The 14,972-nt window shown below is 42.3% G+C and overlaps 1 protein-coding gene across 1 annotated transcript in view; it reads left to right on the top strand.

Annotated features, from left to right (window-relative positions):
• The window catches only part of PHLPP1 (PH domain and leucine rich repeat protein phosphatase 1), a 144,540-nt gene that overhangs the window by 96,665 nt on the left and 32,903 nt on the right, over positions 1–14,972 (top strand). Inside the window, exons 5-8 of the mRNA XM_054164072.1 lie at positions 8,120–8,266; positions 8,789–9,019; positions 11,253–11,455; positions 13,564–13,624. Of these exons, the coding sequence (XP_054020047.1) occupies positions 8,120–8,266; positions 8,789–9,019; positions 11,253–11,455; positions 13,564–13,624 (642 nt within the window). The remainder of the gene's footprint in view (positions 1–8,119; positions 8,267–8,788; positions 9,020–11,252; positions 11,456–13,563; positions 13,625–14,972) is intronic.

Genomic DNA, 14,972 nt, shown 5'->3' with positions numbered 1-14,972 from the left:
AGTAACGTGAATGCACATCTGTACAGTGTGAGAAAGCTGGAGAACTCTCAGATATTGATGCAAGTGCTTCTGAAGTCCCTTGCTACTTCCATCTATAGTACAGCTGGTTTTACATGGAAATTCAACATTTAGGGGGCTCTCAAGCTAAACCCTCCTTACAAACCCCTTGAGCAGTGAACAGGTAATTCAAAATGGGGTCATTGCTCAGAGGACAGTTAGGTCCTCAGACAGGGGGGGAGGAACAGTATTAACAAGACAACTAGTATGGAGCCAGAAAACAAGCTTGCTAGAAGTTGGGGTGAGATGTGGTTTCATCCTAGCCTGTCCTTGGGGATTGAAGAACAGGGAAGAAAGTCTCCAGCCTGCCATTTGGTTGATATCAAAGTGCATTAATGTGCTTCTTGAGATTATTGCTTGTAGTGCATGAAACTGAGGTTAGTGAAGAAAATTCAGATGGATTAATGATATGCCAAATGCACTTTTTCTCCCTTGCCAGGCCCTGCAGGGCACTGCCAGTAGATGCATTAGGAAAGATTTGATCTTTCTTCTTTTCAAGAGGTTTTTGAATTTGTTTTGGGTTTTAAGGATGTTTGTTTTGATTGGGGGATTTTTTTGGGGGGTGGTGGTGGTGTAGTTTTGTTGATTTTGTTTGTTTTTTTTGTGGGTTTTGATTGTTTTGGGGTGGTTGGGATTTTTGTTTGTTTGGGATTTTTGGTGTGTTGTGTGTGTTGTTTTTTTTTAAGGATGCTCTTCTGGAAAGGAATTTGCTTTTAAATACATACATTTATTGAAGTTATTCAAATGAATCCAGTTAATGTGGGAAGTGTGCTACCGCAAGGAATGGAGTGGCATTGTATGCTCCACAGTGTGGGAAGATGCTGGGAGCTTTCTCTCACATTCTGATGGTCTCGGAGCCAGGGAACCTTAACTTCTGTACTTGCTTCTCCTTTCAGTTGAAGCCTGAAGCATAGTCATCTAAGCAGCAGGGAAAGACTGTTGAGGTGATACTGACAGCCAGCAGTCTAGTAGTAACAAACTCTGTCCAGTGTTTGCTGTAGTCTGATGCTGTTTATTTTCTCAGCTCTGAAATCTTGGCATATTTTGAAAGTATTTCTAATATTAAAGAAGACACATTGAATATATTGTTCATGTAACAGCACTGCTTTTGTTTTGTTCAGCTTGTAAAGGCATTGGAAGGAAGAATTTGGTTTTCTTAATGCACCCTTTCGACTCCTCATGGCTGGTTGTATTCTGTGTAGCTCCAGTGTACTTTTCTGAATTCAAGAAAAGCATCTTTGAACACTCAGCAAAAATCAGTGACATTTGATTAAAGAAATACGAACTGCAAAATAAACAGTTCCAAGTGACTAAGTGGGGAAGACTGCAGAATTGGTTTAATGCCTGAAGCGCAGTGGAGGTTTTTGAATGGGTAAATTGGAACACGTAAGGAGTTGCTCCTTAGTATAGGTAGGAGAAAAATAGATGGCAATAAGCAATATGTTATAAAGCAGTGCTTTTAAAAATAATGTAGTCCAAAAGTAGAAATTACAGTTATTAATTGGATTCAGCTTAGTGGAACTATTAGGCTGAGTACAGCAATATCTCTTCCAAATAATGCTTCCAAAAGCATCAAATTTATTTATGGAATTCGATTTCGGTGTGTCAGCCTGCTCTGATTTACTTCTCTATTGCTTTCTGATACAGCTTCCAAAGTAAGGGGTTTATTTTCATGTATTTAAATATGTTTCAGTTTGGAGATCCACCACTAGCTAATATTTTTTGTATTTCACATAAAAATTTCCAATACAGAGAAGGAGAATATTTTTTCATTTTTTTCCTAGGAATTTTCTATTGACATAAATGTTGGTGAAGATCCTCAACTGCAGCTATTCATCTGCTTGCTCTTTTTTTTTCCCTCCTTCTTTTTTTTCCTTTCCTCCATGGTGTTTAAGAAAGGAAGATTGAAAGCAAAATTCAGATGAATATGATTTTGTATTTATTCATTCAGGTAATAGAGAAATTAATAATGAATGGATGAACTCATTCAAGTTTTCTTTGGACTTCATCAGAATCAGTCTTTGCCCTCAAAATAAGTAACCCTCTTTCCTCAGATGACTAGATTCCATCTGGTTTTGTGTGGTGAGATGTGATTTCCTTGGTTTCTGGATAAACAGGAGTCTTTTACAGAGAAGCTGTGTGGAAAACACAAGCAGAGCTCCTCCATCCTCTTCTCTAATCTGTTGGAAAATATTCATTGCCCAAGCTGGGGAAGGCTGCTATTGACCTCAGTTAGTCAAAGCCTTCACCTGATGTGTCCAAGTGAATCTCCCTACCTGGAGAGCAACAAGGCTGGTGAGAGGCCTTGAGCACAAGCCCTATGAGGAGAGGCTGAGGGAGCTGGGATTGTTTAGCCTGGAGAAGAGAAGGATCAGGGGTGACCTCATTGCCCTCTACAACTACCTGAAAGGTGGTTGTAGACAGGAAGGGGGTGGTCTCTTCTCCCAGGCACCCAGCACCAGAACAAGGGGACACAGTCTCAAGCTGTACCAGGGGAGGTTTAGACTCGAGGTGAGGAAAAAGTTCTTCACTGAGCGAGTCATTCGTCATTGGAATGGGCTGCCCAGGGAGGTGGTGGAGTCGCCGTCCCTGGAGGTGTTCAAGGGGAGATTGGACATGGCACTTGGTGCCATGGTCTAGTCGTGAGGTCTGTTGGAACAGGTTGGACTTGATGATCCTTGGGGTCTCTTCCAACCATGGTTATACTGTGACACTGTTGCAGAAAGTCTGTTTGGTGCTCTTGACAAATTTAGTAGGGCAAGAGGGCCAGAGGAGTTTCTTTTAATTGTCTGATTTGAGGCTTTTACAGTGACACTGTTCTGGGAAGGGAAAGGCTAGGACAGCTTTTCTGATGCTAGGGGCTAGCTGCTCCCATAAGCAAAAAAAAATGTGGGTGGGGAATCTGACCCTACTGCAGAAAGGCAGTAAAGGGGACCTTTTGTTTCCAAAAAGGAAATCAGTGTCTTGGGTTTCTATGGAAATTGTCATCTTGATAAAGTTAGTGGCCAAAGTAGCAGGCATCTATGAAGGCTGCAAGTTGCAGTTGAGCTCCAGCACTTGCACAATGCTGCTAGGCAAGTGCTTGGAAATGATGCTGAAACTAAGGGACAGTTGTGCTGCTGCTTGAAGTGATGTTCAGGTGGAACCACAGTGTAGTCATGAGACAGACCACATACTGGAGACAGTATTAAGAAAGTAATTGGTTCCTTTGACCAGAGTCCCTTACTAAGTCATGTCTTCTGTATGGGGTGGTGTAGAATAGTGCTTTTTAATGGCTTCTGGTAAGAACAGGGCAAGAATGGTTTTGTCAGACAAGTATGTTATGGCTACACTTCAATGATACCATATGACCAGTTCAAATACACAGTTCGTCCCCTCCAAACATAGTGGAACACAAATCCTGAACTGTGTAACGAAAATCCTTCTGCTGTGCATATTGGATAGCTCTGGATTTGAAATTAGCATGTCAGCTCACTGCTATGATACAAACATCTCTTCTTATCTTGCGTATCTCTCTTCTTATCTTGCATATGTCAAACTAAAACCACTCCTGAAGTGGCAGCTTCAGGATTAAGTGGGCATTTTGGGGCTCAATTATGGCAATTAGTGTTCAGTCATATTGCAAGTTTAAACCCAAGGGTTGATCTGTCAACATTTTGCTCTAGCTTGAAGTAGGACTATTTCTTTCTAGAGAAATGAGGGGTTATGTATTGGTAGTTAAAATAGGCATCCTAGTAAGCTACCTGAGCACAGCGTGTTGAGAGGTGCTGTTCTGCAGGTCGACTTTTTAGCAGATAACAAAGTTTAGAATGGGGGAAGGAGGGAGAAGAGTAAGGCATGTGTGTGGACTTGACATGAGGTTATTAAAATGTCATGCCTCAAATAAGCGATGTTGTGCCTTTTCTCCTTTCTAGAAATGCCATGGGGACAGCATCCATATGTGCCCCTGCTTCTGGTAGGACTAAAGATTTGGGTGTGAGAAAATAGCCAAGATGTTGCTCTGTATAATCTATTTAAAGAATGACACTGTGCAAACTCAACAGTAAGAGAGAACTTGAGCCTGTAATATACTTATCTCCTACCTTATTTCTGTTGCTGCTACAAGTGGTACTGGTGCTACTGACTGTATATCCATGTAGATATAAAGAGCACTGTAAACTCTTATTCTTTGACTCGATTTGGGATGAAGTCACAAAGCCCCTTGCTGTATAGCAATGAGATTCCAGAAATGCAGAGAGCAGAGACTCTCAGAAGTCTTCCCAGAAGTCCTTTATTGCTGCATTGTAGAATCCCTAGCATTACAGAATCTCAGGGCCCCACTTGCAGCAGAAGTCACAGAAGCCCTTAACAGATGAAGCAGCTAATGGAAGTCCTGAGCATACCCCTCACAGCATCCCTACACCAAAGCCTAGCCAGTAGAAGCCAACTAACAAAAGCAGGAGTCCCTAGCAGCCCTAACTGAAGCTGTTCCTAACATAAGTCCCTAATTCCCAATAACTATTGCTCAGAGTGGCTGCTTATATTTCCTTTATCAATCACTTAACCAGTGAAATCCAACCACATAAAATCTTTTCCCAGCAAGAGGTGCCAGCATGTCAAGGAGGTGGCTTTTGCAGCATGTTCCAATCCAAAGGTGCCAACGTGGGAACATTGTTGTTGGCACACATGGAACGTTACTGTTTTGCTCTAGGCAGTGTGCTAAGGAACTGGTCAGCTAAGGAATCATGCACTCTGCATGCGTCCAGCAGCTGCCCTCAGAACAGTGGCTGCAACAGTAAACCTTTCAGCATTTTGAATGTGCAGCATGACACTGCTCCATCATGAAAAAGCCACCAACCCATTTGCAGTGTGGAGAGTGGGAAGTGAGTGGCCAAAGATGAGAGGTAAACTTCAGTCCTGACTTTGAGCAAATGGCTTGGTAATGTTCTGTACTTGACTGTTCCCTGTGAGAAGAAATGTGACTAGCATTTTGTAAATGAACATGTTTACAAAGGAGGAAGAAAATATCTTTCTTTCCAGCTGTCTTAAATTAATCTCTTGACTAAGCTTATGGTGTCTGCCTGCCAGTTTTTCTTGAAAAGTGCTTTAACAGTGAACTCTGCTTTGTGGATTATGTGATGTTCTCGTGTGTGTGTTGTCAGCCCCTGTGTGAGTATGTCCAATACTGGATGTGCTGCTCACCCTCACGTACTATATAGACTTGTTAACCAGTTCAGTTTGTGTCCTTTGTAGTTAGATTACTCTCAGAAGACCATTAATAAACACACATAAACTACCCCATTAGGGTAGTAGAGGTGTAATCCAGATGCATTTTGGGGGGATGTTTTGTTTTCTTCTTTGGCCTAGGACAATTATACACAGGAATATGCGCAGAGAACCTGCAAGATGAACACTGCATTGGACTTCATGTACTTCTGGCTTCCTTTATAACACCACTCTCTTCCTCACCCCTGTCATCTTTCCTTTTTCTAGTAGCTTGATCTTCTGTAATAGCACCTTGAGGTTGTGTTTGAGGTATTCTAGCAGATGGTAGTTCTCACTTTTTTTAGTGGGCAGAAGCCCTGAGACTGTCCTTCTGGGAGTCTGGAGCAGCACCGGAGAAGGCTGTGCCCTCGGTGTTGATTATTAAATGAGTTCTTTTTTCATCACTTCAAAATTGGAATAATTGCATTTTGATGTTTCTTCATCATCTTCGTTATCTTGACTTAATCTTCCTAGCTTCACTACTATTTTTGCACTTACTTAAATACTTTAAAAAAAGGTATTTCTGAAGGCCTTCGAGTCTGCACTTCAGAGCATTCTTGTTGGTATTTGCAGCCAACTTTCAGTAAGATGCAGGCCAGCTATTTAACCACAGAATCATCCCACTTTTCAAGGCAATATATCTGTGGCCTAAATCTACAGTTAGAGTCAAGATCAATGTGAGTGTAAGTTATAGGTCCAAGATTTTTAATCCCTTTCTCCCAACCTAGAGGACTATGAAGATACAGTGTTTAAAATAGGCATTTATTTTTTTTTCTAACTAGCTTACCCTAGTTTCCTTTTTATTTTACAGTTCTCCCTCTAGAGATACATTAGTCATTGTTTCTGCACAGTAACATTTTTCCCTGCAGCAGTAATTTGATTGCAAGACTTAATCTAACTCTGTTCCAAACTTCTTCTGCCTCCAGCATGGCACAGAGTGTTCAAAATCCATGATAACTCTGGCCATGACTTTCCCATTTTATTTTCTTCCATCTTTGCTCCAAAATACTAATAGAAAGCACTGAAATACATGATGCAGAAGTGCTGCTGAAGTTCTCATACTGAGTTTGTCAGTGACATGAGTTTGATTTAGGCAATACTAAAGATGTGTGCCAGTTGATTGCAGTAGCTGGCAAGGATTTCAGAGAGTCTTCTGGCATTAAAACTCTTTAACCTTTTAATGCTTGGTGCATTTATTGTGTTTCCCGTTTGGAGGAGGACAAAGTGCTTTGAGGTGGAATGTGCTGGGCTGGTGCAGAGGCTGTGGATGCACTGGCAAATGCAGTCAGAGATTACTTTCATATGGAATAGCATTGTTCATAGGTGCAGCTCTGCTTCTGTCGTCGTATTATGTGAAAGCCTGCTCGCACAAGTAGAGGACTTGGGCCTTAACAAAGGGAAAATGAAGTCTAAATAAAATGTCCTGGTGTAAACCATGCCAGAAAAGAAACTTCCTCCCATCTATCAGAACCTGACTCAGATCTTTTAATTCATCCTTTACTCCCCTTCAGGCATACCTCCCAGAGGTTGTTAGGCAACCATCAGAATGTTGCTGAACATGCAGGCTGGATAATCGGATTGTCCCTTTCTTGGGTTTTTTGTTGGAATGATCTTAGTCATCTTTAATAAGGCAAGCACAAGCAAGTTGGTTTGTTGGCTGATGTGATAAATCAAAGGACTTGCCAGAGTTTCATGGCAATTCAAAGACAAAACGTTGAACTTTCTGTGGGCTTCAGCATTGTATTTAAGCAATCACTCAGCACCAGTGGGGCTGCACCTTGAGTACTGTGTTAAATTTTGGGTACCACAGTATAAGAGACATCAAAGTGCTGGAGCAGGTTCAGAGAAGAGCAGCAAAGCTGGCAAAGGGTCTTGAGAACAAGTCTTAGGATGAGCAGCTGAGGGAGCTGGAGTTTAGTCTGAAGGAAGCTGAGGGGAAACCTTATCACTCTCTGGAACTCCATGAAAGGAGGTTGTAGAGAGGTAGGTTTTGGTGGCTTCTCACAAGTCACAGCTGATAGGATAGGAGGAAATGGCATCAAGTTACACAGGGGAGGTTTAGCTTAGATATTAGGAAAAGCTTCTATACCAAAAGGATTATCAAAGACTGTAACAGACTGCCCCAGGAATTTTCCTCCCTGGATGTATTTAAAAGCCATCTAGGTGCTCAAGGATATGGTGGTGTACTGGCCCTGGTAGAGTTAGATAATGGTTGGACTTGATGAGATCTTTTCCAGCCACAGTGATACTGTGAGTGCTTAAGAATTTTTCTCTGTTACTACAGAAGACTTGCTAAATTCTGCTTTAATTCAGCACATTTCCCAGTTGTACTCAAACCAACCTATTCTAATGATAGGAGTTGGTGTTGAAATGCAGTATCTACTCACGTGAAGGGAGCTGAGCTGCGCCACCAAAATGTATTCTTCAAACAGGCTGAGCATTTCCTGCACCTTGTAACCAGTGTCACTAGGACTGTCTTACTAGCAAGAAGTGTGTTGAGAAAAATACCAGTGATTTACTACAGAATTAGATGCCACAGAAGAAATGACATGTCTCATGAGGTTTTCTTCTTAGAGGAATATATACTAGGAGGGCTGGTTTCTCTGTGCCACCTTAACATGGATGAACTCTTACCAGTGGTGTTGAACTTGAGTGTCTTAGCAGTTCCATGGGTTGTTCCAAGTACCTAAACTGAAAATAATTGTGATCTACCCTTATGTAACTAAACTTACCTTATTGCATGGCAGATTGGTGTGTTTTATACTGCATTTATTTGTCTCCTTTATTTATTTTCTGTTTCATGTGTTTTATCTTGTAGATTCACCAAGTTGAAGAGCCTTAACCTTTCCAATAATAATTTAGGAGACTTCCCAGTGGCAGTCTGCAGTATCCCAACACTGACTGAACTCAACGTGTCCTGCAACGCCCTCAGAAGTGTTCCAGCAGTTGTAGGCGAAATGCACAAGCAAGTACTTTCTTAAAACTTACTGTACACAGCCTGATAAAGGCAACAAGCAGCTCCATGCCTGTACATAAGCTTGCTCTGAGAAATGATTCAAACTTACTGGATTTTGTCAGAGCAGACTGCCTTGCAGGTCTGTATGGCAGAGGAACTGTGGATGAGGGGAAGCAGACTTTGTGTCTTGAAGCACTTCCACGCTCCAGCATTTCACGCAATGGTCACCTTCACGGTGACCATCTTTCAACCTGCTTGCTTCTGTGCTTCAGCCATCACACAAGGCACAGATCTATAGATCTTTGGTGCTACAAGTGTCTAACATAGCCTACATCTCGTAGCTCCTGAGGCTTTTAATTATTTGGTCGATTATCTTCTGTAGCAGATGTTGAAGTGTTGCTGCTTAACATTTATCTTCTGCCCTTCTGTATGGTTTATGTCACTGTAACTGAAACAGATCTGTGTTTAAATGTGATGTAACAGGTCACTCACTATTTTTTTTTCTCTCTTCCCTTCTGTGGCTTTTAATAGCTTGCAGACATTTTTACTGGATGGCAACTTTCTCCAGTCCCTTCCTGATGAATTAGAGCATATGCATCAGCTCAGCTACGTGAGTTTGTCCTTCAATGAATTCACCGACATTCCTGGGGTGCTGGAGAAACTGACTGCCATGGATAAGCTATGTATGTCAGGGAACTGCATGGATACCCTGAACCTACAGGTGTTAAAAAGGATGCCTCATATTAAACATGTGGATCTAAGGTAGGTATTTGGAAAAGAGGAAAAAATGAGTGGATCTAAGTAACTAATTTTGAAATAATTGGATGTTGAAATAAGTGGATCGAAATGATTGATGTTGAGGAGCCAGGGAGGAAAGGTGCTATACTGGATCCTGTTCTCACCAACAAGGGAGGGGGTGGTGGAGAATGTGAAACTCAAGGGCAGCCTTGGCTGCAGTGACCACCAAATGGTGGTGTTCAGGACCTTTAGGGCAACAAGGAGAGTTAAGCAGCAAAAGAGCAGACTTTGGCCTCTTCAGAGGTCTGCTAGGGAGAGTACTGTAGATAAAGCACTTCAGGAGAGATGGTCCCAAGAAAGCTAGTGATATTCAAGGATTACCTCCTCTAAGCCCAAAGTGATGTGTCCCAACAAAGAGGAAGGCAGGCAAAAGTGCCACGTGGCCTGCATGGATAACACAAAAAGGAGGCCTACAGGTGGTGGAAGCAAGAACAGGGTATCCTGGGCGGAATGTAGGGAACATCTCTCAGTAGCCAGAAACCAGACTAGGAAAGCTAAAGCCCAGGTAGAATTAAATCTGGCCAGGGACATCAAGGGCAACAAGAAAAGCTTCTGTGGGTATGTCAACGATAAAAGAAAGATTAGGGAAGATGTGGGCTCTCTCTGGAAGGAAATAGGAGACCTGATCACCTGTGGTAAGGAGAAGGCTGAAGTACTCAACAGCTGCTTTGCCTCAGTCTTCTCTGGCAAGGGCTCTCACCAGACCACCCCAGTTAAACAAAATAAAAGCAAGAGCTAGGAAAATGAAAACACTTACAGTGTAAAGTGAAAGTCAGGTTTGAGACCACCTGAAGAATCTGAAGCTGCACATGTTAATGTGAACTAACAAGATCCATCCATGGATCCTGAGGGAACTGGTGGATGAAGTTGCCAGGCTTGCTTTCCATCATATTTGAAAAGCCATAGCAATGTAGTGAAGTTCCCCCAGACTGGGAAAGTGGAAACAGCCTTTGTTTCCCTAAAATGAATGAATTCTGAAGCATTTTGGTGGGGTTAAATTACTTTTTTGGTTTTGTATGTATGTTAAAAGCAAATAAATAAATTTGCCTCAGATTAGGGATGCTGTGGTGGAGCTGTGAGTTCCAACATGGTGCAGTTCCAGCCCTTTTGTTGTCTGCCACATCCTTTCTGCTCTGAGCAGCGAAGAGAGTTCCTTGTGACTCTACCTGGAATAAGTGAATGTTAGATGTTTGTAAACTCTGCTTGCTGCACAGTTGAAATGCTTTGCTTTGCTGAAATCAGAAGGAATCACTGCTTGTAAATTAAAACCAGGAAAAGTAGGTCATGTCTTGGAGGGGAAACATCACCCATTTTCTTTTAACTGTGAATTGTAGCTGTTCTGAATACACAACTGTTACATAGACAGCATCTCTTTGAAACTGGGAGAGCCAACAGAGCTGTAGGTATTTGCCCTTATCCTTCATGGGCAAGCAGATGTTGCTATACTGATTTTTAGTGTTCTGATCGGAGCTGGGAATTTCCAGCTGACCTCTTTGGAGTGCTCTGTGGTCTCAAACACTACTGGCTTAGAGATAATTGCATTCCGTTGTAACTTCTGGGAAGCTGCTGAGTATTGGCGTCCTTGATGCGCTGCAGTGAAGATGTGATAAAACCTGTTCTCTTTATCTGACAGACCCACATGCCCTGGGGTTTTGCTTTCTTTTCTTTACCAACCCTTTTCAGGTCTCTGAATTTGCTTGCTGTGGAACATGGCAGCATGAGAGGTGAATAGATCAGAATTCATAAATCTCAATTTGGCCTCTTTTGGAGGCAAGAGACTCCAATATCTGCAGGTTACTCCTCTGCCAGGCTTTTCCAGTGTGTGCTAGGCCAGCAGGACCTGTAGAGGTTTTGCTCTTTTCCAAACTGTCAGGCACAAGTTAACAGCCAGGTCATCTGTTATTTTTATAGGCACAATAACATCAATACTTACCTCCATGCAGAGCTTTCTATCAATAGTTTTCAGTGTAGTTTAGAAAGGAGCTAGTCGTTGTTATTCCGTTGTCACAATAGGTAGAACAGCAGAGTGAATGCATCCAGCATGTAAATTAGTGACAAAGGGGAAAATGTTTGAAGTCAACCTTGATCAGAACCCAGAGGCATGCTAATTTAATCCAATGCAACTGATTGTAGAGTTGAGCATTGATTTGTAAGTACCACGTACCTACACTTAAAAATCTCCCTTTTTGTCTGCAAGATTGAATTCAATTAGGGGATTGGAGGCTGCTGAAATAGATTTTCTGCATCATGTGACCCAACTGGATCTCAGAGACAATAAGCTTGGGGAGTTGGATGCAACGATTTTTAACAACGTTGAAGTGTTACACTGTGAACGGAATCAGCTGGTGACCCTCAAGATCAGTGGATATTTTCTCAAAGCACTGTATGCTTCCTCAAATGGTAAGTGCCTTTTTTTCAGGGCAGCTGGGGTGCTGTCATCCAGCTTCTGGCTTTGTACCTGACTCCCTGTGGGATGCCTGTGGAGTGCAGTGCATATAATCAGGAGGAACCGGGAGGCTCTTGACGTGACCCTTGGATGAAAAGGTTTCACACATGCTGTGTCATGCTGCTGGCGGCTCTGAGCTTCAAAACTGGCTTGCAGCTATGTGGTGGTCTGGATTTTTGCACCACACAGCAATTTGGAATTTACCCCAAGGAGCAAATTACCACACCACACTACAGAGAATTTAGGGAGTTAAATGAAATTATTATTTACAAACCCAAACTAAATATAAAAGCATTAAAGGGTAATAAAGATCTACAAAAGTGTATTTACATAGCTGTATAACTCAACAACAGCACAACACCCTCCCTGTACACCCTGCTGTACACAGCAGCCTGAAGGCCATGTTGCCTTACCTCCCCCACTGCACCACTGCAATAACCCAAACAGTGGTTGGTGGAGAAAAGTAAAGGCAAATTCTAAGAGCAGAGAGGGAAAAACAGGAGAGAGAGCAAGAACATGCTGTAACTCCAGGTATTTGCAGGTGAATGGGATAGGATAAACGTGTTTTGTAGTATGTTGTCCACCCCTCTGGGGAATTGCTTAGCCCATTATGTTCTGGAATTCTCTGGAAAACTTTATCATCTGATATTCAAACTATAACAAGATAACAATAGGCTAATTATTTGGAGGTCTCAAAACTGACAGTCTTACAATTTGGGCTGAAATCCCTCTCTGTCTCAGCAAGGAAGGATCTTGAAGTTGCCAGCTCTTCGTGTTGTATTAATGTGTTGCTTTACTAAGGCAAAGAATGAATTTATTGCTTCTCCTTGGAGATGAGAAAGTTTGAATACCTGGCTGTTTGTGAGACAAAATAAAACAATATCTATTTTTGCTACTACTTCTAGATTGCTTACTCTGGCCAGGAAACTACAAAATCTATGAGTAACTTATTTTGTATTGAATAATACAGATAATGCAGGCTTTTCCAGCTGAATGACTCCTGTGTTCCATGAATAGGATTTGTTTGATCTGTCTCTGGAAGCTGCTTAAAATACTCTGTTTTCACCACCTTTTTATTTATTTATTTATTGTTTAGAGTAGTTTGGTATGGAATAAACAAAATGAAAGCTCAGAGAGCTGTGTGATTTTGATGAACAGTCTGAACTGCCTTCAAGAGGCTGTCATCTTAATGATATCCAAGCCTGTGTCTTCATTAAGTATTCATGCCAGGCTCTTTGTAGCTGAGAAAAGTTAACATAATCTGAGCATGTGCTGTGCAATGTGAGCTGAGAATCCAGCTCAACCCCTGTCTTGCAATCAACTGCCTGTTTGGTCTTGCTGTTCTTCCTGGCTATCCTCTCTGCACCCTCAGCTGCCTTGGCACCATGATGCTTGTTACACTTCAGTGGATTTTCCATAGGCCTGAATAGGTACCTGCTGGTTTTGTTTCAACCTTAATGCTAACCATCAGCTATCGAAGGATATGAAATGCTGTTGAAGCAGTCAGTATATAGGATTACTAGCGGTAGTTGAGATGCTATGAGAGGTTTGTAAGGCTTCCTGCAACCAGGAACTCCCCAGGGACATGGAAGCTTGTGTAGTGTGTTGAAAAATATTCTGGATCTTGTCATGACTTGCAGCATTCTCCTGTTGCAGAATGGGGGAATCTTACTTCCCATGACTGTACCATTAACAACCAGTGAAAAAACCAGAGCATGTTTGTGACTGACTACTCTGGGCAGAGGTTGGCAGAAGTGAAGTAATAGCTTTGGAATAAAAATGAGAAAAATGAGTATTTGCCATGCAAGGTTAAAACTCCTTCAGTTTCTCCTCTAATCAATTGTACTGTGTCTGTCATAGCAAGTGCAGTGTATCAGAGCAAATGGACTTTGTCATAATAACGAAACAGAACTCATTTTACAAAGGTCTACATCATCAGAGCTTGTTGCTAACTTGTTCTGAACTCTCTGGGCATTAGCTGCCTGAAGTAACTCTTGGGGAACAGCCCTTTAGGTGCAAATGTTTATCACTACTTGTGTTTTTGTGTTTTATCTTCTCCTAGAACTTGTTCACCTTGATGTGTACCCAGTTCCTAATTGCCTGGCTTACATGGATATTTCTAGGTAAGACTATGGTTTATTCTTGGGACTGTAAATATCCATCAATGAGGCTTATGGGAAAAATGACATTTTACTGGGAGGGAGGGAGTGCAGGCAGCAATTGAAACTTGAGAGTTGCATCTGGAATATTGTGTCCAGTTCTGGGTCCCTCACTTCAAGAAGGAGGAGGAGACTGAGACAGTCTGGCATGGAGGCACAAAGGTGATGGAGTGAAACATCTCCCTTGTGAGGAAGGGCAGGGGGAGCTGGGTCTCTTTAGTTTGGAGGAGACTGAGGGCTGACCTCATTCATGTTTATAAATACGTAATGGGTGAGTGTCAGGAGGACAGAGCCAGGCTCTTCTTGGTGATGTCCAATGACAGGACAAGGGGCAGCGGGTGCCAGCTGGAGCGTAGGAGGTTCCATGTGAACTTAAGGAAATACTTTTTTCCCCTGTGAGTGTGACAGAACACTGGAACAGGCTGCCTAGAGAGGTGGTGGAGTCTCCTTTTGAGAAGACATTCGAAACCTGCCTGGATGTGTTCTTGTGTGACCTACTCTAGGTAGTTTTACTCTGGCAGGGAGGTTGGACTGGATGATCTTTCAAGGTCCCTTCCAACCCCTAACATTCTATTATTCTGTGATTAGAGAAAACTGATTCTAAGAGTACTGGCCAGTTCTTCCCAGTTTCTATTTTACAGATTTACTACTCTTTTTTTATTTATCATTAAAGGATAAGAGTTTCTCTGATCGAAAGATTCCTTGTCTTAGAGAGATAAAACATGATGACTCAAGTGTGCACGAATGAGACATGAAGAGAAGTTGTTTTCTGGACATCTGTGTGTCACAAGCCCAGCATAAATGCCAGTTTGATAATTTACTCAGCAGTTTAGCAGCTCCTGCAGCTTATCATTGTTCTCCACAGCCCTGGCTGCTGCAGGGGTGTCTGCAGTTGCCATTTGAATGCCTCCATAAATCTCACCTTAATGAGGGAGGTATAGTAAGGAAAGAAACAGAAGAAGTGGTGGTTGAGTTTGCTTTATAGTTTAAGGACTGCATGAGGAAAACACTTCATACAAGTGCTTAACATCTGTCTTGTTTATGGAATTACTTATTTTCATCTGGACTGCTGTGTGGATCCAGGACTGGGGCACACAACACAAGAAGGATATGGACCTGATGGAGAGGATTCAGAGAAGGGCCACAAAAATGATCATAGGGGTGGAGCACCTCTCCTGTGAGCACAGGCTGGGACAGATGGTGTCGTTCTGCCTGGAGAGGAGAGGGCTCTGGGGAGACCTAATAGTGGCCTCCCAGTGTCTGAAGGGGCCTGCAGCACTAGGACAAGGGGCAATGGTATTAAACTAGAGAA

This window comes from Dryobates pubescens, chromosome 9 (assembly GCF_014839835.1).
Source record: "Dryobates pubescens isolate bDryPub1 chromosome 9, bDryPub1.pri, whole genome shotgun sequence".
Classification (NCBI taxonomy): Eukaryota; Metazoa; Chordata; class Aves; order Piciformes; family Picidae; genus Dryobates; species Dryobates pubescens.
This window is presented reverse-complemented; position numbering and strand designations above follow the sequence as displayed.